The sequence below is a fragment of the Tachyglossus aculeatus genome, unplaced genomic scaffold (genome assembly GCF_015852505.1).
Source record: "Tachyglossus aculeatus isolate mTacAcu1 unplaced genomic scaffold, mTacAcu1.pri scaffold_101_arrow_ctg1, whole genome shotgun sequence".
NCBI lineage: Eukaryota > Metazoa > Chordata > Mammalia > Monotremata > Tachyglossidae > Tachyglossus > Tachyglossus aculeatus.
This window is the reverse complement of record NW_024044842.1, coordinates 773171-795832: the sequence shown is the minus strand read 5'-3', so window position 1 is coordinate 795832 and position 22662 is coordinate 773171. Positions and strand designations below refer to the sequence as shown.

General features: G+C 55.3%; 1 protein-coding gene across 2 annotated transcripts; it reads right to left on the bottom strand.

The window, feature by feature from the left end:
• Nucleotides 1-666: 666 nt before the first annotated feature.
• Nucleotides 667-20237, bottom strand: HSD17B8 (hydroxysteroid 17-beta dehydrogenase 8). 2 transcript variants are annotated; one of them, XM_038742260.1, is made up of 9 exons: nucleotides 20171-20237; nucleotides 19904-20109; nucleotides 17561-17677; nucleotides 17366-17461; nucleotides 16061-16146; nucleotides 13117-13201; nucleotides 12957-12999; nucleotides 10035-10109; nucleotides 667-769 (listed from the first exon to the last, which is right to left on the bottom strand). In XM_038742260.1, exons 1-9 carry the CDS (start codon nucleotides 20235-20237, stop codon nucleotides 753-755), a joined length of 792 nt encoding a protein of 263 aa, XP_038598188.1. In that variant the 3' UTR covers nucleotides 667-752. The 2 variants fall into 2 exon arrangements, with proteins under 2 accessions (XP_038598188.1, XP_038598187.1); XM_038742259.1 differs by having other exon boundaries at nucleotides 19904-20190.
• Nucleotides 20238-22662: the final 2425 nt, after the last annotated feature.

The window sequence follows — 22662 nt, the reverse complement described above, 5'->3', positions numbered from 1 at the left end:
CCTCCCCACAATCCCCCCCATCCCTTGACCATTCCCTCCCCCACAATCCCCCTCACGATTCCCCCACAATCCCCTTCACTCTCCCCCACGTCCCTTGACCATCCCTCCCCACAATCCCCCCCCCCGATTCCCCCACAATCCCTTTCACTCTCCCCTACACAATCCCCCACAACCCCCTTTACTCTCTCCTCCCATCCCTTGACCATCCCTCTCCACAATCCCCCTCACTCTCCCCCTCAGCATTCCCCCACAATCCCCTTCACTCCCCCCACCACAATCCCCCCCATCCCTTGACCTTCCCCGCCACAATCCCCCTCACCATTCCCCCACAACCCCCCTCCCTCTCCCTCCCACAGTCCCCCTGACCATCCCCCCATCCCCCTCACAGCCCTTGACCCCCCATCGCCTTGCCCATCCCCCCCAGTCCTCCCCATCCCCCACAATCCCCTTGACCATCCCCCCTCACAATCCTCCTTACACCCCTTGACCACCTCCCCTGACCCTCCTCCCGATCCCCCACAATCCCGCCATCACCCCTTGCCCACCTCCCACAACCCCCTTCACCACCCCCCAAACCCCCCTGCCCACCCCCCTCCCGGCCCCCCAAAAGGCACGAGAGGAGCCGGAGGGGTCTGGGGGTGACGAGGGGTCTCGGGGCTCCCATTTTATTGGGGTACGGGGAGGGGTCCCCCCCATCACCCCCCATCCCCTACTCCACGCCGCTCCGTCGCCGCCTCCGCTGGGCCGCCCGGCTACATGAAGAGACCTCCTGTGGGGAGAGACACAGAGACAGCGGGGTCAGGGGTCAGGGGTCAGAGGTCAGGGGCCGGCAGACCCCCACTGGGTGCTGAGCGCTGTGCCCCATCATTCGGTCGCTTTACGGAGCGCTCGCTGTGTGCCAAGCGCTGTGGGCCTCCGTTCAATCGTAGTAATAGTAATGATGGCGTTTGTTAAGCGCTTACTATGTGCCAGGCGCTGTTCTGAGCGCTCACTGTGCGCTGAGCGCTGTGGGCCTTCGTTCAATAGTAATAATAGTAATGATGGCATTTGTTAAGCGCTTACTATGTGCCAGGCGCTGTTCTAAGCGCTGGGGGATGGAGCGCTCACTGTGCGCTGAGCGCTGTGCGCCTCCATTCAATCGTATTCAGTGAGCGCCGACTATGTGCGGAGCGCTGTGTTCATTCCGTCATATTTATTGAGCGCTGACTATGTGCGGAGCGCCGTGTTCATTCCGTCATATTTATTGAGCGCTGACTATGTGCGGAGCGTTGTGCTCATTCCGTCGTACTTACTGAGCGCTGTGTGCGGAGCGCTGTGTTCATTCATTCCGTCGTATTTATCGAGCGCCGACTGTGTGCGGAGCGCTGTGTTCATTCCGTTGTATTTGTCGAGCGCTGACTATGTGCAGAGCACTGTGTTCATTGTCGTATTTATTGAGTGCTGACTATGTGCAGAGCGCTGTTTATTCATTCCGTCGTATTTATCGAGTGTCGACTGTGTGCGGAGCGCTGTGTTCATTCCGTTGTATTTATGGAGCGCTGACTATGTGCAGAGCGCTGTTTATTCATTCTCTCGTATTTATCGAGCGCTGACTATGTGCGGAGCGCTGTGTTTATTCATTCCGCCGTATTTATTGAGCGCTGACTATGTGCGGAGCGCTGTGTTCATTCATTCTGTCGTATTTATCGAGCGCTGACTATGTGCGGAGCACTGTGTTTATTCATTCCATCGTATTTATCGAGTGCTGACTGTGTGCGGAGCGCTGTGTTCATTCCGTTATATTTATCGAGCGCTGACTATGTGCAGAGCGCTGTTTATTCATTCTATCGTATTTATTGAGCACTGACTATGTGTGGAGCGCCGTGTTTATTCATTCTGTCGTATTGAGCGCTGACTATGTGTGGAGCGCTGTGTTTATTCATTCCGTCGTATTTATCGAGCGCTGACTATGTGCGGAGCGCTGTGTTCATTCTGTCATATTTATTGAGCGCTGACTATGTGCGGAGCACTGTGTTTATTCATTCCGTCGTATTTATCGAGCGCTGACTATGTGCGGAGCGCTGTGTTCATTCTGTCGTATTTATCGAGCACTGACTATGCACAGAGCGCTGTGTTTATTCATTCTGTCGTATTTATTGAGCGCTGACTATGTGCGGAGCGCTGTGTTCATTCATTCTGTCGTATTTATCGAGCGCTGACTATGTGCGGAGCGCTGTGTTTATTCATTCCGTCGTATTTATCGAGCGCTGAGTATGTGCGGAGCGCTGTGTTCATTCCGTTATATATATGGAGCGCTGACTATGTGCAGAGCGCTGTTTATTCATTCTGTCGTATTTATCGAGCGCTGACTATGTGCAGAGCGCTGTGTTCATTCATTCTGTCATATTTATTGAGCGCTGACTATGTGCGGAGCGCTGTGTTTATTCATTCCGCCGTATTTATCGAGCGCTGACTATGTGCAGAGCGCTTTGTTTATTCGTTCTGTCGTATTTATTGAGCGCTGTGTGCAGAGCGCTGTTTATTAATTCTGTCGTATTTATTGAGCACTGACTATGCGCGGAGCGCTGTGTTTATTCATTCTGTCGTATTTATCGAGCGCTGACTATGTGCGGAGCGCTGTGTTTATTCATTCTATTGTATTTATCGAGCGCTGACTATGTGTGGAGCGCTGTGTTCATTCATTCTGTCGTATCTATTGAGCGTTGACTATGTGCGGAGCGCTGTGTTTATTCATTCTGTTGTATTTATTGAGCGCTGACTATGTGCGGAGCGCTGTGTTCATTCCATTATATTTATCGAGCGCTATGTGCAGAGCGCTGTTTATTCGTTCTATCGTATTTATCGAGCGCTGACTATGTGCGGAGCGCTGTGTTCATTCATTCTGTCGTATTTATCGAGCGCTGACTATGTGCAGGGCGCTGTGTTTATTCATTCTGTCGTATTTATTGAGCGTTGACTATGTATGGAGCGCTGTTTATTCATTCCGTCATATTTATCGAGCACTGACTATGCGCAGAGCGCTGTGTTTATTCATTCTGTCGTATTTATTGAGCGCTGACTATGTGCGGAGCGCTTTGTTTATTCATTCTGTCGTATTTATCGAGCGCCAACTATGTGCGGAGCGCTGTGTTTATTCATTCTATTGTATTTATTGAGCGCTATGTGTGGAGCGCTGTGTTCATTCATTCTGTCGTATTTATCGTGCACTGACTATGCGCAGAGCGCTGTGTTTATTCATTCTATCGTATTTATCGAGCACTGACTATGTGCGGAGCACTGTGTTCATTCATTCTGTCGTATTTATCGAGTGTTGACTATGTGCAGGGCGCTGTGTTTATTTAGTCTGTCATATTTATTGAGCGCTGACTGTGCAGAGCGCTGTGTTTATTCATTCTGTCGTATTTATGGAGCGCTGACTATGTGCAGAGCACTGTGTTCATTCATTCCGTCGTATTTATTGAGCGCTGACTATGTGTGGAACGCTGTGTTTATTCATTCCGCCGTATTTATCGAGCACTGACTATGTGCGGAGCGCTGTGTTCATTCATTCTGTCGTATTTATTGAGTGTTGACTATGTGCGGAGCGCTGTGTTCATTCATTCCGTCGTATTTATTGAGCGCTGACTATGTGCGGAGCGCTGTGTTTATTCATTCCGTCATATTTATTGAGCGCTGACTATGTGCAGAGCGCTGTTTATTCATTCTATTGTATTTATCAAGTGTTGACTATGTGTGGAGCGCTGTGTTTATTCATTCCGTCGTATTTATTGAGCGCTGACTATGTGCGGAGCGCTGTGTTTATTCATCCTGTTGTATTTATTGAGCGCTGACTATGTGCGGAGCGCTGTGTTCATTCCGTTATATATATGGAGCGCTGACTATGTGCAGAGCGCTGTTTATTCATTCTGTCGTATTTATCGAGCGCTGACTATGTGCAGAGCGCTGCGTTCATTCATTCCATCCCAAGCGCTTAGTACAGTGCTCTGCACACAGTAAGCGCTCAATAAATACGATTGAATGAATTCCGTCGTATTTATCGAGCGCTGACTATGTGCGGAGCGCTGTTTATTCATTCTGTCGTATTTATCGAGCACTGACTATGTGCAGGGCGCTGTGTTAATTTATTCTGTCGTATTTATCGAGCGCTGACTATGTGCAGGGCGCTGTGTTAATTTATTCTGTCGTATTTATCGAGCGCTGACTATGTGTGGAGCGCTGTGTTCATTCATTCCGTCGTATTTATTGAGCGCTGACTATGTGCGGAGCGCTGTGTTTATTCATCCTGTTGTATTTATTGAGCGCTGACTATGTGCGGAGCGCTGTGTTCATTCCGTTATATATATGGAGCGCTGACTATGTGCAGAGCGCTGTTTATTCATTCTGTCGTATTTATCGAGCGCTGACTATGTGCAGAGCGCTGTGTTCATTCATTCCATCCCAAGCGCTTAGTACAGTGCTCTGCACACAGTAAGCGCTCAATAAATATGATGGAATGAATTCCGTCGTATTTATTGAGCGCTGACTATGTGCGGAGCACTGTTTATTAATTCTGTCGTATTTATCGAGCACTGACTATGCGCAGAGCGCTGTGTTTATTCATTCTATCGTATTTATCGAGCGCTGACTATGTGCAGGGCGCTGTGTTAATTTATTCTGTCGTATTTATCGAGCGCTGACTATGTGCGGAGCGCTGTGTTTATTCATTCTGTCGTATTTATCGAGCGCTGACTATGTGCAGAGCGCTGTATTTATTCATTCTGTTGTATTTATTGAGCGCTGACTATGTGCAGAGCGCTGTGTTCATTCATTCTGTTGTATTTACTGAGTGCTGACTATGTGCAGAGCGCTGCGTTCATTCAGTGGTGTGTACTGAGCGCCTCCCCGCGTGCGGAGCGCCGTGTTCGTTCGTTCAATTGTCATATTTGCGGGGCGCTCACACGGTGTGCAGAGCGCTCTGTTCATTCAGTCGTCATCTGTCTGAATTCAGTTGGATCTACTGAGCGCTTCCCGGGGGCGGAGCGCTGTACTGAGCGCTCGGGAGAGGACGGGAGAACAGGAAACCGATTCCCTGCCCGCAAGGAGGGAACAATAATAATAATAATAATAATAATAATGATGGTATTTGGGAGGCGCTTACTACGTGCGAAGCACTGTTCTAAGCGCTGGGGGAGATACAGGGTCCTCAGGTTGTCCCCCGGGGGGGCTCACATTTATCCCCATTTGACAGAGGAGGGAACTGAGGCCCAGAGAATAATAATAATAATAATAATAATAATAATAATAATAATAATAACAATAGTATTTATAAAGCGCTTACTATGTGCTAAGCACTGTTCTAAGCGCTGGGGAGGTTACAAGGTGATCAGGTTGTCCCACGTGGGGCTCACAGTCTTCATCCCCATTTTACAGATGAGGTCACTGAGGCCCAGAGAAGTGAAGTGACTTGCCCCAAGTCACACAGCAGACAGGTGGCGGAGCCGGGATTCGAACCCACGACCTCTGACTCCCAAGCCCGGGCTCTACCCACTGAGCCACTTATTATTATTATTATTATTATTATTATTATTATTATTATTATTATTATTATTATTATTATTGCAGTGAAGTGACTTGCCCCGAGTCACACAGCAGACAGGTGGCGGAGCCGGGATTCGAACCCATGACCTCTGACTCCCAAGCCCGGGCTCTACCCACTGAGCCATGCTTTATTATTATTATTATTATTATTATTATTATTATGTTGTTGTTGTTGTTGTTGTTGTATTAATTCTATAATTGATAATTATATATTAAGAATGCTGTAATGATATAATTAATAACATATAATAATATAATAATAATAATAATCCCATCTCTGCCTCTTGCCTGCTGTGTGGCTTTGGGCAAGTCACTTCCCTTCTCTGGGCCTCAGTTCCCTCATCTGTCAAATGGGGATGAAGCCTGGGAGCCCCCCGGGGGACAACCTCATCACCTTGTATTCCCCTCGGCGCTTATTACAGTGCTCGGCACCTAGTAAGCGCTTGATAAATGCCATTATTATCATTATTATTATCGGCTGGGTGACTTTGGGCAAGTCACTTCCCTTCCCTGGGCCTCAGTTCCCTCATCTGTCAAATGGGGATGAAGCCTCTGAGGCCCCCGGGGGACAGCCTCATCACCTTGTATTCCCCTCGGCGCTTATTACAGTGCTCGGCACCTAGTAAGCGCTTGATAAATGCCATTATTATCATTATTATTATCGGCTGGGTGGCTTGGGGCAAATCACTTCCCTTCTCTGGGCCTCAGTTCCCTCATCTGTCAAATGGGGATGAAGCCTGGGAGCCCCCCGGGGGACAACCTCATCACCTTATATTCCCCTCGGCGCTTATTACAGTGCTCGGCACCTAGTAAGCGCTTGATAAATGCCATTATTATCATTATTATTATCGGCTGGGTGACTTTGGGCAAGTCACTTCCCTTCTCTGGGCCTCAGTTCCCTCATCTGTCAAATGGGGATGAAGGCTGGGAGCCCCCCGGGGGACAACCTCATCACCTTATATTCCCCTTGGCGCTTATTACAGTGCTCGGCACCTAGTGAGCGCTTGATAAATGCCATTATTATCATTATTATTATCGGCTGGGTGACTTTGGGCAAGTCACTTCCCTTCCCTGGGCCTCAGTTCCCTCATCTGTCAAATGGGGATGAAGCCTGGGAGCCCCCCGGGGGACAACCTCATCACCTTATATTCCCCTTGGCGCTTAGAACAGTGCTTGGCACCTAGTGAGCGCTTGATAAATGCCATTATTATCATTATTATTATTGGCTGGGTGACTTTGGGCAAGTCACTTCCCTTCTCTGGGCCTCAGTTCCCTCATCTGTCAAATGGGGATGAAGGCTGGGAGCCCCCCGGGGGACAACCTCATCACCTTATATTCCCCTTGGCGCTTATTACAGTGCTCGGCACCTAGTGAGCGCTTGATAAATGCCATTATTATCATTATTATTATCGGCTGGGTGACTTTGGGCAAGTCACTTCCCTTCCCTGGGCCTCAGTTCCCTCATCTGTCAAATGGGGATGAAGCCTCTGAGGCCCCCGGGGGACAGCCTCATCACCTTGTATTCCCCTCGGCGCTTATTACAGTGCTCGGCACCTAGTAAGCGCTTGATAAATGCCATTATTATCATTATTATTATCGGCTGGGTGGCTTGGGGCAAATCACTTCCCTTCTCTGGGCCTCAGTTCCTTCATCTGTCAAATGGGGATGAAGACCGTGAGCCCCCCGGGGGACAACCTCATCACCTTGTATCCGCCCCAGCACTTAGAACAGTGCTTGGCCCATAGTAAGCGCTTAATAAATGCCATCTTCATTATTATTATTCTCTGGGCCTCAGTTCCCTCATCTGTAAAATGGGGATGAAGACTGTGAGCCCCACATGGGACAACCCGATCACCTTGTATCCCTCCCAGTGCTTAGAACCGTGCTTGGCACATAGTAAGTGCTTAATAAATGCCATCTTCATCATTATTATTATTCTCTGGGCCTCAGTTCCCTCATCTATAAAATGGGGATGAAGACTGTGAGCCCCCCGGGGGACAACCCCATCACCTTGTATCCCCCCAGCGCTTAGAACAGTGCTCTGCACGTAGTAAGCGCTTAACAAATGCCATTATTATTATTATTATTACAGTGCTTGGCCCATAGTAAGCGCTTAATAAATGCCATCTTCATTATTATTATACACTGGGCCTCAGTTCCCTCATCTATAAAATGGGGATGAAGACCATGAGCCCTCCAGGGGACAACCCCATCACCTTGTATCCCCCGCCCCAGCGCTTAGAACAGTGCTTGGCCCATAGTAAGCGCTTAATAAATGCCATCTTCATCATTATTATTATTCTCTGGGCCTCAGTTCCCTCATCTATAAAATGGGGATGAAGACTGTGAGCCCCCCGGGGGACAACCCCATCACCCTGTATCCCCCACAGCGTTTAGAACAGTGCTTTGCACATAGTAAGCGCTTAACAAATGCCATTATCATTATTATTATTACAGTGCTTGGCCCATAGTAAGCGCTTAATAAATGCCATCTTCATTATTATTATTCACTGGGCCTCAGTTCCCTCATCTATAAAATGGGGATGAAGACCATGAGCCCTCCAGGGGACAACCCCATCACCTTGTATCCCCCGCCCCAGCGCTTAGAACAGTGCTTGGCCCATAGTAAGCGCTTAATAAATGCCATCTTCATCATTATTATTATTCTCTGGGCCTCAGTTCCCTCATCTATAAAATGGGGATGAAGACTGTGAGCCCCCCGGGGGACAACCCCATCACCCTGTATCCCCCACAGCGTTTAGAACAGTGCTTTGCACATAGTAAGCGCTTAACAAATGCCATTATTATTATTATTATTATTACAGTGCTTGGCCCATAGTAAGCGCTTAATAAATGCCATCTTCATTATTATTATACACTGGGCCTCAGTTCCCTCATCTATAAAATGGGGATGAAGACCATGAGCCCTCCAGGGGACAACCCCATCACCTTGTATCCCCCGCCCCAGCGCTTAGAACAGTGCTTGGCCCATAGTAAGCGCTTAATAAATGCCATCTTCATCATTATTATTATTCTCTGGGCCTCAGTTCCCTCATCTATAAAATGGGGATGAAGACTGTGAGCCCCCCGGGGGACAACCCCATCACCCTGTATCCCCCACAGCGTTTAGAACAGTGCTTTGCACATAGTAAGCGCTTAACAAATGCCATTATTATTATTATTATTATTACAGTGCTTGGCCCATAGTAAGCGCTTAATAAATGCCATCTTCATTATTATTATTATTCTCTGGGCCTCAGTTCCCTCATCTATAAAATGGGGATGAAGACCGTGAGCCCCCCGTGGGGACAACCCCATCACCTTGTATCCCCCCCAGTGCTTAGAACAGTGCTGGGCATGTAGTAAGTGCTTAACCAATACCATGATTATTATTATTATTATTAACTAATTCATTCATTCAGTCGTCCACTACCATTATTATTATTAATTCATTCATTCATTCAGTCGTATTTACTGAGTGCTTACCGTGTACTGAGCGCTTGGGAAGTCGGCGACGTCTAGAGACGGTCCCGACCCGAGACTGTGAGCCCGCTGTCGGGTAGGGACCGTCTCTAGATGTTGCCAACTTGGACTTCCCAAGCGCTTAGTACACAGTAAGCGCTCAATAAATACGATTGATTGATTATTATTATTAATTCATTCATTCAGTCGTATTTATTGAGCGCTTACCGTGTACTGAGCGCTTGGGAAGTCGGCAACGCCTAGAGACGGTCCCGACCCGAGACCGTGAGCCCGCTGTCGGGTAGGGACCGTCTCTAGATGCTGCCAACTTGGACTTCCCAAGCGCTTAGTACACAGTAAGCGCTCAATGAATACGATTGATTGATTATTATTCATTCAGTCAGTCAGTCGTATTTATTGAGCGCTTACCGTGTACTGAGCGCTTGGGAAGTCGGCAACGTCTAGAGACGGTCCCGACCCGAGACTGGATAGGGACCGTCTCTCTATGCTGCCAACTTGGACTTCCCAAGCGCTTAGTACACAGTAAGCGCTCAATGAATACGATTGATTGATTATTATTCATTCATTCAGTCAGTCAGTCGTATTTATTGAGCGCTTACCGTGTACTGAGCGCTTGGGAAGTCGGCAACGCCTAGAGACGGTCCCGACCCGAGACCGTGAGCCCGCTGTCGGGTAGGGACCGTCTCTAGATGTTGCCAACTTGGACTTCCCAAGCGCTTAGTACATAGTAAGCGCTCAATAAATACGACTGATTGATTGATTGACGGGCTCGCAGTGGGGAAGGGGGAGACGGACGACCCAACCAACAGAATTAAAGCTAAATGAGGAATAATAAGGACAACGCGGTGGTTGGTCAGCGCTCAGTAGGCCGCCCGTCTCCGTCCCCGTTGGCCGGATGGGGAAACCGAGGCCCGGAAGAGGGGAGCGACTGGCACGGAGCCGGGATTCGAACCCGGGACCCCGGGGCCGCCTACCTGTGACCTCCAGGGAGGCCCCCGTGATGTAGCTGCTGTCCTCCGAAGCCAGGAAGGCCACCACGTCCGCCACGTCTGCGGGGGGAAAGAAAGGACAGCGATCTGGGCCTCCATTTCCAATCAATCAATCGATCGATTGATCGATCCATCCATCAATGGCCTTGACGGCTCGGCACACGGTAAGCGCTTAGCACACGCTTTTCGACTGTGAGCCCACTATTGGGTAGGGACCGTCTCTATATGTTGCCAATTTGTACTTCCCAAGCGCTTAGTACAGCGCTCTGCACACAGTAAGCGCTCAATAAATACGATTGATGATAGTAAGCGCTCAATAAATACGATTGATGATGATGATGATGCCGTTACTAGTATTATTAGCATTCATTCATTCATCCTGTCGTATTTATTGAGCGCTTACTGGACGCCGAGCACTGGACTAAGCGCTTGGGAAGTCCAAGTTGGGAACATCGAGCGACGGTCCCTACCCCAGAGGAGGGAGAACTGAGGCACAGAGAGGTGAAGCGGTTTGCCCCAGGTCGCACAGCAAGCAGCCGAAGGGAAGCCGCCGTGGCTCGGCGGAAAGAGCCCGGGCTTTGGAGTCGGAGGGCCTGGGTTCGAATCCCGGCTCTGCCAGTTGTCAGCTGTGGGACTGGGGGCAAGTCGCTTCAATCAATCAATCATCAATCAATCAATCGTATTTATTGAGCGCTTACTGGGCGCAGGGCACTGTACTAAGCGCTTAGGAAGTACAAGTCGGCAACATATGGAGACGGTCCCTACCCAACAGTGGGCTCACAGTCTAGAAGTGGGGGACGGACGACAAAACAAACCATATTAACAAAATTAAGTAAATAGAATAAATATGTACAAATAAAATAAATAGAGTAATCAATCAATTGTATTTATTGAGCGCTTACTGGGCGCAGAGCACTGGACTAAGCGCTTGGGAAGTCCAAGTCGGCAACATATGGAGACGGGCCCTACCCGACGGCGGGCTCACAGTCTAGAAGGGGGGGACGGACGACAAAACAAACCATATTAACAAAGTTAAGTAAATAGAATAAATATGTACAAATAAAATAAATAGAGTAGTCAATCAATTGTATTTATTGAGCGCTTACTGGGCGCAGAGCACTGGACTAAGCGCTTGGGAAGTCCAAGTCGGCAACATATGGAGACGGGCCCTACCCGACGGTGGGCTCACAGTCTAGAAGGGGGGGACGGACGACAAAACAAACCATATTAACAAAATTAAGTAAATAGAATAAATATGTACAAATAAAATAAATAGAGTAGTCAATCAATTGTATTTATTGAGCGCTTACTGGGCGCAGAGCACTGGACTAAGCGCTTGGGAAGTCCAAGTCGGCAACATATGGAGACGGGCCCTACCCGACGGCGGGCTCACAGTCTAGAAGGGGGGGACGGACGACAAAACAAACCATATTAACAAAATTAAGTAAATAGAATAACTATGTACAAATAAAATAGAGTAATCAATCAATCAATCATATGTATTGAGCGCTTACTGGGCGCAGAGCACTGGACTAAGCGCTTGGGAAGTCCAAGTCGGCAACATATGGAGACGGGCCCTACCCGACGGCGGGCTCACAGTCTAGAAGGGGGGGACGGACGACAAAACAAAACATATTAACAAAATAAAATAAATAGAATAAATATGTGCAAATAAAATAGAGTAATAAATATGTACAAATAAAATAAATAAATAAAATAGAGTAATATTATCGAGCGCTGACCGCGTGCCGAGCGCCAGACTGAGCGTTTGGGGGAGTCCAATACATCAGAGGCCTTTCCTTCCCCCCGTTCAAGCGTACTTATTGAGTGCTCACTGTGTGCCGAGCAGTAGACTGGGCGCTTGGGGGAGTCCAGTACATCAGCCTTCTAGACCGTGAGCCCGCTGTTGGGTAGGGACCGTCTCTATACGTTGCCAACTTGGACTTCCCAAGCGCTTAGTACAGCGCTCTGCACGCAGTAAGTGCTCAGTAAGTACGATTGATGAATCAGACGCCTTCCCTTCCCTTTATCGATCGTATTTATTGGCCGCTTGCTATGTGCAGAGCACTTGAGGGAGTCCAATACATCGGACGCCTTCCCGTCCCCTCATTCAGTCGTACTTATTGAGCGCTCACTGCGTGCCAAGCACTGGACGGGGCGCTTGGGGGAGTCCAATACATCGGACGCCTTCCCTTCCCCCCATTCAAGCATACTTATTGAGTGCTCACTGTGTGCCGAGCGCTAGACTGAGCATTTGGGGGAGTCCGATACATCGGACGCCTTCCCTTCCCCCCATTCAGTCGTACTTATTGGGCGCTCACTGTGTGCCGAGCACTAGACTGAGCGTTTGGGGGAGTCCAATACATCGGATGCCTTCCCTTCCCCCCACTCAAGCGTACTTATTGAGTGCTCACCGCGTGCCGAGCACTGCACTGGGCGCTCGGGGGCGTCCAGCACATCACACACCTTCCCTTGCCCTCATCAATCGTATTTATTGGCCGCTTCCTATTTGCAGAGCACCTGGGGGAGGCCAATACATCAGACGCCTTCCCCTCCCCTCATTCAGTCGTACTTACTGGGCGCTCACTGTGTGCAGGGCACTCGGGGGAGTCCAATACATCGGACACCTTCCCTCCCCCTCATTCAACCGTACTTTTTGGGCGCCCACTGTGTGCCGAGCGCCGGACTGGGCGCTCGGGGGCATCCAATACATCAGACACCGTCCCTTCCCCCATTCAGTCGTACTTATTGAGCGCTCACTGTGCGCCGAGCGCGCCTCCCCTGCTCCCCCCCCCCCCCCATTCATCCGTTCAGTCGGCGGTACTTATTGAGCACTCCCCGCGTACGGGGCACTGCGCTAAGCGCCCGGGGGAGTCCAGCACAGCGATCCACGGAGAGCCGGCTCACCTTCGGGGGCTCCCAGGTGTCCCATCGGGATCAAGGCTGCTACCTGCGGGGGGGGGGGGGGGGGGGAGGGGGCCGATCGATCCATCGATCCATCGATCCATCGATCGATGGATCGGACGCATGTACTGAGCGCTTCCCGCGGGCGGGCGGGCGGACCCACCTTGTCCAGCACTTTCTGCGGCACCTTCTGGGTCATGGGCGTCGCGATGAAGCCGGGGAGGACGGCGTTGCAGCGGATCCCGTGCCTGCGGACAGAGCGCCCCCCGCTGGACGCCACCCTGACCCCTCTGTGACCCCTTGGGGTCAGAGCGCCCCCCGCTGGACGCCACCTTGACTCCCCTGGGGACAGAGCGCCCCCCACTGGACACCGCCTTGACCCCTCTGTGACCCCCTGGGGTCAGAGCGCCCCCTGCTGGACGCCGCCGTGACTCCCCTGGGGTCAGAGCGCCCCCCGCTGGACGCCGCCGTGACTCCCCTGGGGACAGAGCGCCCCCCCCGCTGGACAGCGCCTTGACCCCTCTGTGACCCCTGGGGTCAGAGCGCCCCCTGCTGGATGCCAGCTTGTCTCCACTGGGGACAGAGCGCCCCCCGCTGGACGCTGCCTTGACTCCCCTGGGGTCAGAGCGCCCCCCGCTGGACGCCGCCCTGACCCCTTTGTGACCCCTTGGGGTCAGAGCGCCCCCTGCTGGACGCCGCCTTGACTCCCCTGGGGTCAGAGCGCCCCCCGCTGGACGCCGCCTTGACCCCACTGTGACCCCTGGGGTCAGAGTGCCCCCCGCTGGACACCGCCTTGGCTCCACTGGGGACAGAGCGCCCCCTGCTGGACGCCGCCTTGACTCCCCTGGGGACAGAGCGCCCCCTGCTGGATGCCGCCCAGACCCCTCTGTGACCCCTGGGGTCAGAGCGCCCCCCCCCGGACGCCGCCCTGACCCCTCTGTGACCCCTTGGGGTCAGAGCGCCCCCCGCTGGACGCCACCTTGACTCCCCTGGGGTCAGAGCGCCCCCCGCTGGACGCCGCCTTGACTCCCCTGGGGACAGAGCACCCCCTCCTGGACGCCTCCCTGACCCCTCTGTGACCCCTGGGGTCAGAGCGCCCCCCACAGGACGCCGCCTTGATTCCTCTGGGGACAGAGCGCCCCCCGCTGGACACCGCCTTGACCTCACTGTGACCCCTGGGGTCAGAGCACCCCCTGCTGGACGCCACCTTGACTCCCCTGGGGTCAAAGCGCCCCCTGCTGGACGCCACCGTGACTCCCCTGGGGACAGAGCGCCTCCCGCTGGACGCCGCCTTGACTCCCCTGGGGACAGAGCGCCCCCTGCTGGATGCCGCCTTGACTCCCCTGGGGTCAGAGCAACCCCCGCTGGACACCGCCTTGACCCCTCTGTGACCCCTGGGGTCAGAGTGCCCCCTGCTGGATGCCACCTTGTCTCCACTGGGGACAGAGCGCCCCCCGCTGGACGCCGCCTTGACTCCCCTGGGGACAGAGCGCCCCCCGCTGGACGCCGCCTTGACTCCCCTGGGGACAGAGCGCCCCCTGCTGGATGCCGCCTTGACTCCCCTGGGGTCAGAGCGCCCCCCGCTGGACGCCGCCTTGACTCCCCTGGGGACAGAACGCCCCCCCGCTGGACAGCGCCTTGACCCCTCTGTGACCCCTGGGGTCAGAGCGCCCCCTGCTGGATGCCACCTTGTCTCCACTGGGGACAGAGCGCCCCCCGCTGGACGCCGCCTTGATTCCCCTGCGGACAGAGCGCCCCCTGCTGGACACCACCCTGACCCCTCTGTGACCCCTGGGGTCAGAGCGCCCCCCGCTGGACACCGCCTTGACTCCTGTGAGGACAGAGCGCCCCCTGCTGGATGCCACCCTGACCCCTCTGTGACCCCTGGGGACAGAGCGCCCCCCGCTGGATGCCGCCTTGAGTCCCCTGGGGACAGAGCGCCCCCCCACTGGACGCTGCCCTGACCCCTCTGTGACCCCTGGGGTCAGAGCGCCCCCCGCAGGACGCCACCTTGATTCCTCTGGGGACAGAGCGCCCCCCGCTGGACACCGCCATGACCCCACTGTGACCCCTGGGGTCAGAGCACCCCCTGCTGGACGCCGCCTTGGCTCCCCTGGGGACAGTGCGCCCCCTGCTGGACTCTGCCGTGACCCCTGGGGTCAGAGCGCCCCCCGCTGGACGCCACCTTGACTCCCCTGGGGTCAGAGCGCCCCCCGCTGGACACCGCCTTGACTCCTCTGGGGACAGAGCGCCCCCCGCTGGACACTGCCTTGACCCCACTGTGACCCCTGGGGTCAGAGCACCCCCTGCTGGATGCCGCCTTGACTCCCCTGGGGACAGAGCACCCCCCGCTGGACGCCGCCTTGATGCCCCTGGGGACAGAGCGCCCCCCGCTGGACGACGCCGTGACTCCTCTGGGGACAGAGCGCCCCCCACTGGACACCGCCTTGACCCCTCTGTGACCCCTGGGGTCAGAGTGCCCCCCGCAGGACGCTGCCTTGACTCTCCTGGTGGGGACAGAGCGCCCCCCGCTGGACGCTGCCTTGACTCCCCTGGGGACAGAGCACCCCCTGCTGGACCCGGCCTTGACCCCACTGTGACCCCTGGGGTCAGAGCACCTCCTGCTGGACGCCACCTCGGCTCCCCTGGGGACAGAGCGCCCCCCGCTGGATGCTGCCTTGACTCCCCTGGGGTCACAGCGCCCCCTGCTGGATGCCGCCTTGACTCCCCTGGGGACAGAGCGCCCCCTGCTGGATGCTGCCCTGACCCCTCTGTGACCCCTGGGGTCAGAGCGCCCACCGCCGGGCCCCTCCGTGACCCCTGGGGACAGAGCGCCCCCCGCTGGACGCCGCCCTGACCCCTCTGTGCCCCCCTCCCCCCCATGGACCCCTGGGGACAGAGCGCCCCCTGCTGGACCCCACCATAACTCCTCTGTGACCCCTGGGGACAGAGCGCCCCCTGCTGGACGCCGCCTTGACCCCTCTGTGACCACTGGAGTCAGAGCGCCCCCCCACTGGACGCTGCCGTGACCCCGCCGTGACCCCGGAGAAACCGTAAGGTCCGTCCGTCCGTCCATCCCCCGGCCCCGCGACCCCCGGGCCTCTGACCTTGCGAGCTCGCGGGCCGCGGCGCGCGTGAGCCCCTCCACTCCGGCCTTGGACGCCGCGTAGTTGGCCTGCCCCAGGTTCCCCACCTGGGGAGGGGGGGAGGTCGGAGGTCACGGGGAAGGTCAGGGGTCAAGGGGAAGCCGGGAGTCATGGGGGGGTTGGGAGTTCAGGGGTCACAGGGAGGTCAGGGGTTACGGGGCCAGTTTGGGCTCAGTGGTCAGTGGGAGATCCGGGGGTCATGGTGGAGGTTGGGGGGTGATGGGAGGTCAGGGGTCACGGGGAGGTCAGGGGTCACGGGGCGAGGCTGGGCTCAGCGGTCAGTGGGAGATCCGGGGGTCATGGGGGAGGTTGGGGGGTGGTGGGAGGTCAGAGGTCAGTGGGAGGTCAGGGGTCACGGGGTGAGGCTGGGGTCAGCGGTCAGTGAGAGATCCGGGGGTCATGGCGGAGGTCGGTGGGAGGTCAGGGGTCACGGGGCGAGGCTGGGGTCAGCGGTCAATAATAATAACAACGGCGTGTGTTAAGCGCTTACTACGTGCAAAGCACTGTTCTAAGCATTGGGGGGATACAAGGTCAATGGGAGATTGGGGGGTCGGGGGTCACGGGGAGGTCAGGGGTCACAGGCGAGGCTGGGGTCAGCGGTCACTAATAATGACGATGGCATTGGTTAAGCGCTGACTATGGGCTAAGCACTGGGGGGGATACAAGGTACGAGGTCAGGGGTCATGGGGAGGTCAGGGGTCACGGGGTGAGGCTGGGGTGAGCGGTCAATAATAATGACAACGGCGTGTGTTAAGCGCTTACTATGTGCAAAGCACTGTTCTAAGCGTTGGGGGGTACAAGGTCAATGGGAGATTGAGGGGTCGGGGGTCACGGGGAGGTCAGGGGTCACAGGCGAGGCTGGGGTCAGCGGTCACTAATAATGATAATGGCATTTGTTAAGCGCTTACTATGGGCCAAGCGCTGTTCTAAGCACTGGGGGGGATACAAGGTACGAGGTCAGGGGTCACGGGGAGGTCAGGGGTCACGGGGCGAGGCTGGGGTCAATAATAGTAATGATGGCATTTGTTAAGCGCTTACTATGTGCAAAGCGCTGTTCTAAGCGTTGGGGGGGAGGCGAGGTCAAGGGGACGTCGGGGGGTCGCGGGGGAGGTCAGGGGTCACGGGGCGAGGCTGGGGTCAATAATAATAATAATGATGGCATTTGTTAAGCGCTTACTATGTGCAAAGCGCTGTTCTAAGCGTTGGGGGGAGGCGAGGTCAAGGGGACGTCGGGGGGTCGCGGGGGAGGTCAGGGGTCACGGGGACCTTGCCCACGATGCTGCCCACGGTGATGAAAGAGCCGCCACCGTCGCCGTCGGCAACCAGGGCCCGGGCCGCGGCCTGCATCACCAGGAAGGTGCCCTGCGAGGGGGGAGGAGGGTCGGGGGTCAGGGGTCAAAGGTCACGGGCACCCCCACCCACGCTCCCCCGGGGGAGACCGAGGCCCCGGCGGGCGCGAACCTTGAGGTTGACGTCCAGGACGGCGTCCCAGTCGCGCTCGGACAGGCGCAGCAGGAAGTCGTCCCGCGTCACTCCCGCGCACGACACCAGAACCCGCGGCGCCGAACCCAGGACCGCCTGCGACCCCCAGCCGGGGGTGGGGGGAGATATGGAGAAGCAGCGTGACTCAGTGGGAAGAGCCCGGGCTTTGGAGTCCGAGGTCGTGGGTTCGAATCCCAGCTCCGCCACTTGTCAGCCGGGTGACTTTGGGCGAGTCACTTCACTGGGCCTCAGTTTCCTCCTCCGTCAAATGGGGATTAATGTGAGCAGCCCAGGGGACAACTCAAGCACCTTGTAACCTCCTCAGCGCTTAGAACAGTGCTCGGCACAGAGTAAGCGCTTAATAAATGACATTATTATCAACGATCCTTCTATAATAAGTAGATATCTAATAAATAGGGAAGCAGCGTGGCTCAGTGGGAGGAGCCTGGGCTTTGGAGTCCGAGGTCGCGGGTTCGAATCCCAGCTCCGCCACTTGTCAGCTGGGTGACTTTGGGCGAGTCACTTCAAGTCTCTGGGCCTCAGTTTCCTCCTCCGTCAAATGGGGATTAATGTGAGCCCCCCGGGGGACAACCCGAGCACCTTGTAACCTCCCCGGCGCTTAGAACAGTGCTTGGCACAGAGTAAGCGCTTAATAAATGCCATTATTATCATCTATCCATCTATAATAAATAGATATCTAATAAATAGAGAAGCAGCGTGGCTCAGCGGGAAGAGCCCGGGCTTTGGAGTCAGAGGTCGCGGGTTCGAATCCCGGCTCCGCCACTTGTCAGCTGGGTGACTTTGGGCGAGTCACTTCAAGTCTCCGGGCCTCAGTTTCCTCCTCCGTCAAATGGGGATTAATGTGAGCCCCCCGGGGGACAACCCGAGCACCTTGTAACCTCCCCGGCGCTTAGAACAGGGCTTGGCACATATTGAATACTTAATAAATGCCATTATTATCTCCCCCATCTTACCTCCTTCCCTTCCCCACAGCACCTGTATATACGTATATATGTTTGTACGCATTTCTTACTCTATTTATTTATTTATTTATTTTACTTGTCTATTATCTATTCTATTCTATTTATTTTATTTTGTTGGTATGTTTGGTTTTGTTCTCTGTCTCCCCCTTTTAGACTGTGAGCCCACTGTTGGGTAGGGACTGTCTCTATATGTTGCCAATTTGCACTTCCCAAGCGCTTAGTACAGTGCTCTGCACATAGTAAGCGCTCAATAAATACGATTGATGATGATGATGGCGTTAATGGGTAAGAGGGGGATTGTGGGAATCGTAGTTTCCGCTTGTCCCACTTTGACACTGGCCCGAGGCCGGAAGTGGTTGGTGTCGGGGATCCCGAGGGGAATTGTGGGAATCGTAGTTTCCGGAAGTCCCGCTTTGACAGTGGCCGGAGACCGGAAGTGGGCGGCAGCGGGGAAGCCCGAGGGGAACTGTGGGAACCGTAGTTTCCGGAAGTCCTGCTTTGACAGCGGCCGGAGACCGGAAGTGGTCGGCGTCGGGGACCACGAGGTAAAGGGGAAGAGGGGGATTGGGGGAATCGTAGTTTCCCCTTGTCCCACTTTGACGGAGGCCGGAAGTGGTCGGCGTCGGGAGCCCGGGGGGAATTGTGGGAATCGTAGTTTCCGGAAGTGGACGGCAGCGGGGATCCCGAGGGGAATTGTGGGAACCGTAGTTTTCGGAGGTCCCGCTTTGACAGCGGCCGGAGACCGGAAGTGGTCGGCGTCGAGGACCACGAGGTAATGGGGAAGAGGGGGATTGGGGGAATCGTACTTTCCCCTTGTCCCACTTTGACGGAGGCCGGAAGTGGTCGGCGTCGGGAGCCCGGGGGGAATTGTGGGAATCGTAATTTCCGGAAGTGGACGGCACGGAGGCCGGAAGTGGACGGCAGCGGGGCTTCCCGAGGGGAATTGTGGGAACCGTAGTTTCCGGAAGTCCCGCTTTGACAGCGGCCGGAGACCGGAAGTGGTCGGCGTCGGGGACCACGAGGTAATGGGGAAGAGGGGGATTGGGGGAATCGTACTTTCCCCTTGTCCCACTTTGACGGAGGCCGGAAGTGGTCGGCGTCGGGAGCCCGGGGGGAATTGTGGGAATCGTAGTTTCCGGAAGTGGACGGCAGCGGGGAATCCCGAGGGGAATTGTGGGAACCGTAGTTTCCGGAGGTCCCGCTGCGAGAGCGGCCGGAGAGCGGAAGTGGACGGCGTCGGGGGAATCCCCATTTGCTCGCGGGGCATTGTGGGAATCGTAGTTTCCAGAAGCCCCAATTGGAACGTTGCCCGGAACCGGAAGTGGGTGGGCGGCCTGACCTGCACTTGCTGGAGCAGCCCCTCCACGGCGTCGGCGTCGGCGACGTCGGCCTGGAAGGCGGCGTGCGCGCCCCCGCGCGCGTCCTCCGCGCGCAGACGCGCCAGCGTGCGCGCCGCCGCGTCGACGTCAAGGTCGCAGAGCGCCACGCGCGCCCCGCCCCGGCCCAGCCGCAGGCTCACCGCCGCGCCGAGCCCGCTGCCCGCCCCTGGAGGGGGGGAAATTGGAGGGAGTGACGTCACCCACCCCATTGACGTCATCCCTCCCGCCCCCACGTGACGTCACCCCCCGGTGACCTGTGACCAGGGCGACCGCCGAGCGTAGCGACGCTGCCATGACGGAGCACGCGGCTCGCCGCTTCCTCGGCCGTGACGTCACCGGCCCCGCCCACCCACGAGGAGGGCGAGAGCAGATCCGTGACGTCACGGGCCCCGCCCACCCGCGACGTGGGCGGACGTAGGGGAGTGGATTGGGGGGCGGGGCCCCGGATGCTGCAACGTGATTGGCTCCTGAAGAGAGTGGACCCCCCCCCACCCGCTGTGTGACGTCACACGCCCCGCCCAACCACGAGCGGAGCCGGCCGTAGCGGAGTCGACCTCCTCCAGGAGGCCTTCCCAGACTGAGCCCCTTCCTTCCTCTCCATCCCCCCCGATCTTACCTCCTTCCCTTCCCCACAGCACCTGTCTATAGGTATATATGTTTGTACATATTTATTACTCTATTGATTTTACTTGTACATATTTATTCTATCTATTTTATTTTGTTAGTATGTTTGGTTTTGTTCTCTGTCTCCCCCTTTTAGACTGTGAGCCCGCTGTTGGGCAGGGACTGTCTCTATATGTTGCCAACTTGTACTTCCCAAGCGCTTAGTACAGTGCTCTGCACACAGTAAGCGCTCAATAAATACGATTGATTAACCTGAGGGGGCCAGGCCCCCCGTACGCTGCAATGTGATTGGCTCCTTTAGGGAGCCATCCCCCTCTCCATCTCCCCGTCCCCTTCTCCATCCCCCCCTTCTTACCTCCTTCCCTTCCCCACAGCACCTGTATATAGATATATATGTTTGTACATATTTATTACTCTATTTATTTTACTTGTGCATATTTATTCTACTTATTTTATTTTTTTAGTATGTTTGGTTTTGTTCTCTGTCTCCCCCTTCTAGACTGTGAGCCCGCTGTTGGGTAGGGACTGTCTCTAGATGTTGCCAACTTGGACTTCCCAAGCGCTTAGTACGGTGCTCTGCACCCAGTAAGCGCTCAATAAATACGATTGATTGATTAACCTGAGGGGGGGGGGGCGGGCCCCCCGTACGCTGCAATGTGATTGGCTCCTTTAGGGAGCCATCCCCCTCTCCATCCCCTTCTGTCCCCCTCTCCATCCCCCACTTCTTACCTCCTTCCCTTCCCCACAGCACCTGTATATAGGTATATATGTTTTTTACATATTTATTACTCTATTTATTTATTTTATTTGTACATATCTATTCTATTTATTTTATTTTGTTAGTATGTTTGGTTTTGTTCTCTGTCTTCCCCTTTTAGACTGTGAGCCCACTGTTGGGTAGGGACCGTCTCTCTATGTTGCCAGCTTGTGCTTCCCAAGCGCTTAGTACAGTGCTCTGCACACAGTAAGCGCTCAATAAATACGATTGGTTGATTAACCTGAGGGGTGGCGGGCCCCCCGTACGCTGCAATGTGATTGGCTCCTGAAGGGAGTGGGCCCCGCCTACTCTGTAACGTCACATGCCGCGCCCACCCACGAACGAGGGCGGACGTAGAGGAGTCGATGCGGGGGGCGGGGGGGCGAGGCCCCGGACGCCGGAACGTCATTGGCTCCCGAAGAGAGTGGACCCCGCCCCCTTAGTGACGTAACACGCCCCGCCCATTCGCGAAGAGGGCGGACGTAAGGGCGGAACCCTGGAACTTCATTAGCTCATGAAGGGGGCCGGGCCCCGCCCACTCAGTGACGTCAGCCCCCGCGGAGAGGGCGGGGCCCAGACGCTGGACCTTCATTGGCTGCCTTCGCTGAAGAGGGCGTGGCCTCCCCACACCCGTGACGTCACCCACCCGCAACGAGGACGCACGCAGGTACGTCATACGCACCTCACTCCACTTCACCCCCAAGCAATAAGTTGGTCCACACAGATCGGAAGTTCCGTCTGCTTTATTTCCGGCCCCCCTCTTCTCCACTGATTCCTTTAAAAAATGGCCAGCTTCCCCTCCCAAATCAACACCCCCGTGTGATCTGAATCCCCCCCGCCCCCTCCTTCAATGTGGGGGAGGGGGCAGGGCAGGGCTTAGGGGTGAAGTGACTTGGCCAAGGTCACACAGTGGGACCGCTCTGGGTCCCCCTGGTTGACACGACCCTTCCCCCCCACTCGTCCCCCTCCCTGACCCCACTGGTCCCAGGGTCCTGCCTAGCTCAGTGACCCCTGTTACCCCCCCACACACACACACATTCCCACAAGGTCACCCTCTCTACTTGACCCCCGCTCTGGCTCACCTGGTGACCCCCACTTAACCACAGCTACCAGCCCCACTTCCTGTCCACCCCTCAACACACACACACACACACACACACACACAGAGACACCCCAGGTCTTCCCCCTGTGGTCCCAGGGGCCCAGTGACCCCATTTGACCCCAGCTCTGCCTTGCCTCCCCCCATCATACCACCCCAAACACACACACACACACACACACACACACACACACACACACACACACAGACACCCCAGGTCTTCCCCCTGTGGTCCCAGG

What these genes read in the sequence shown, in the direction of transcription:
- HSD17B8 (XM_038742260.1), bottom strand. Translation starts at nt 20,237, where the DNA reads ATGGCAGCGTCGCTACGCTCGGCGGTCGCCCTGGTCACAGGTCACCGG. An exon ending in TCCTGGACGTCAACCTCAAG is followed by an intron (nt 17,462 to 17,560) that starts GTTCGCGCCCGC and finishes CCCCCCTCGCAG; the next exon opens with GGCACCTTCCTGGTGATGCA. An exon ending in ACACCTGGGAGCCCCCGAAG is followed by an intron (nt 10,110 to 12,956) that starts GTGAGCCGGCTC and finishes TTCCCCCCGCAG; the next exon opens with ACGTGGCGGACGTGGTGGCC.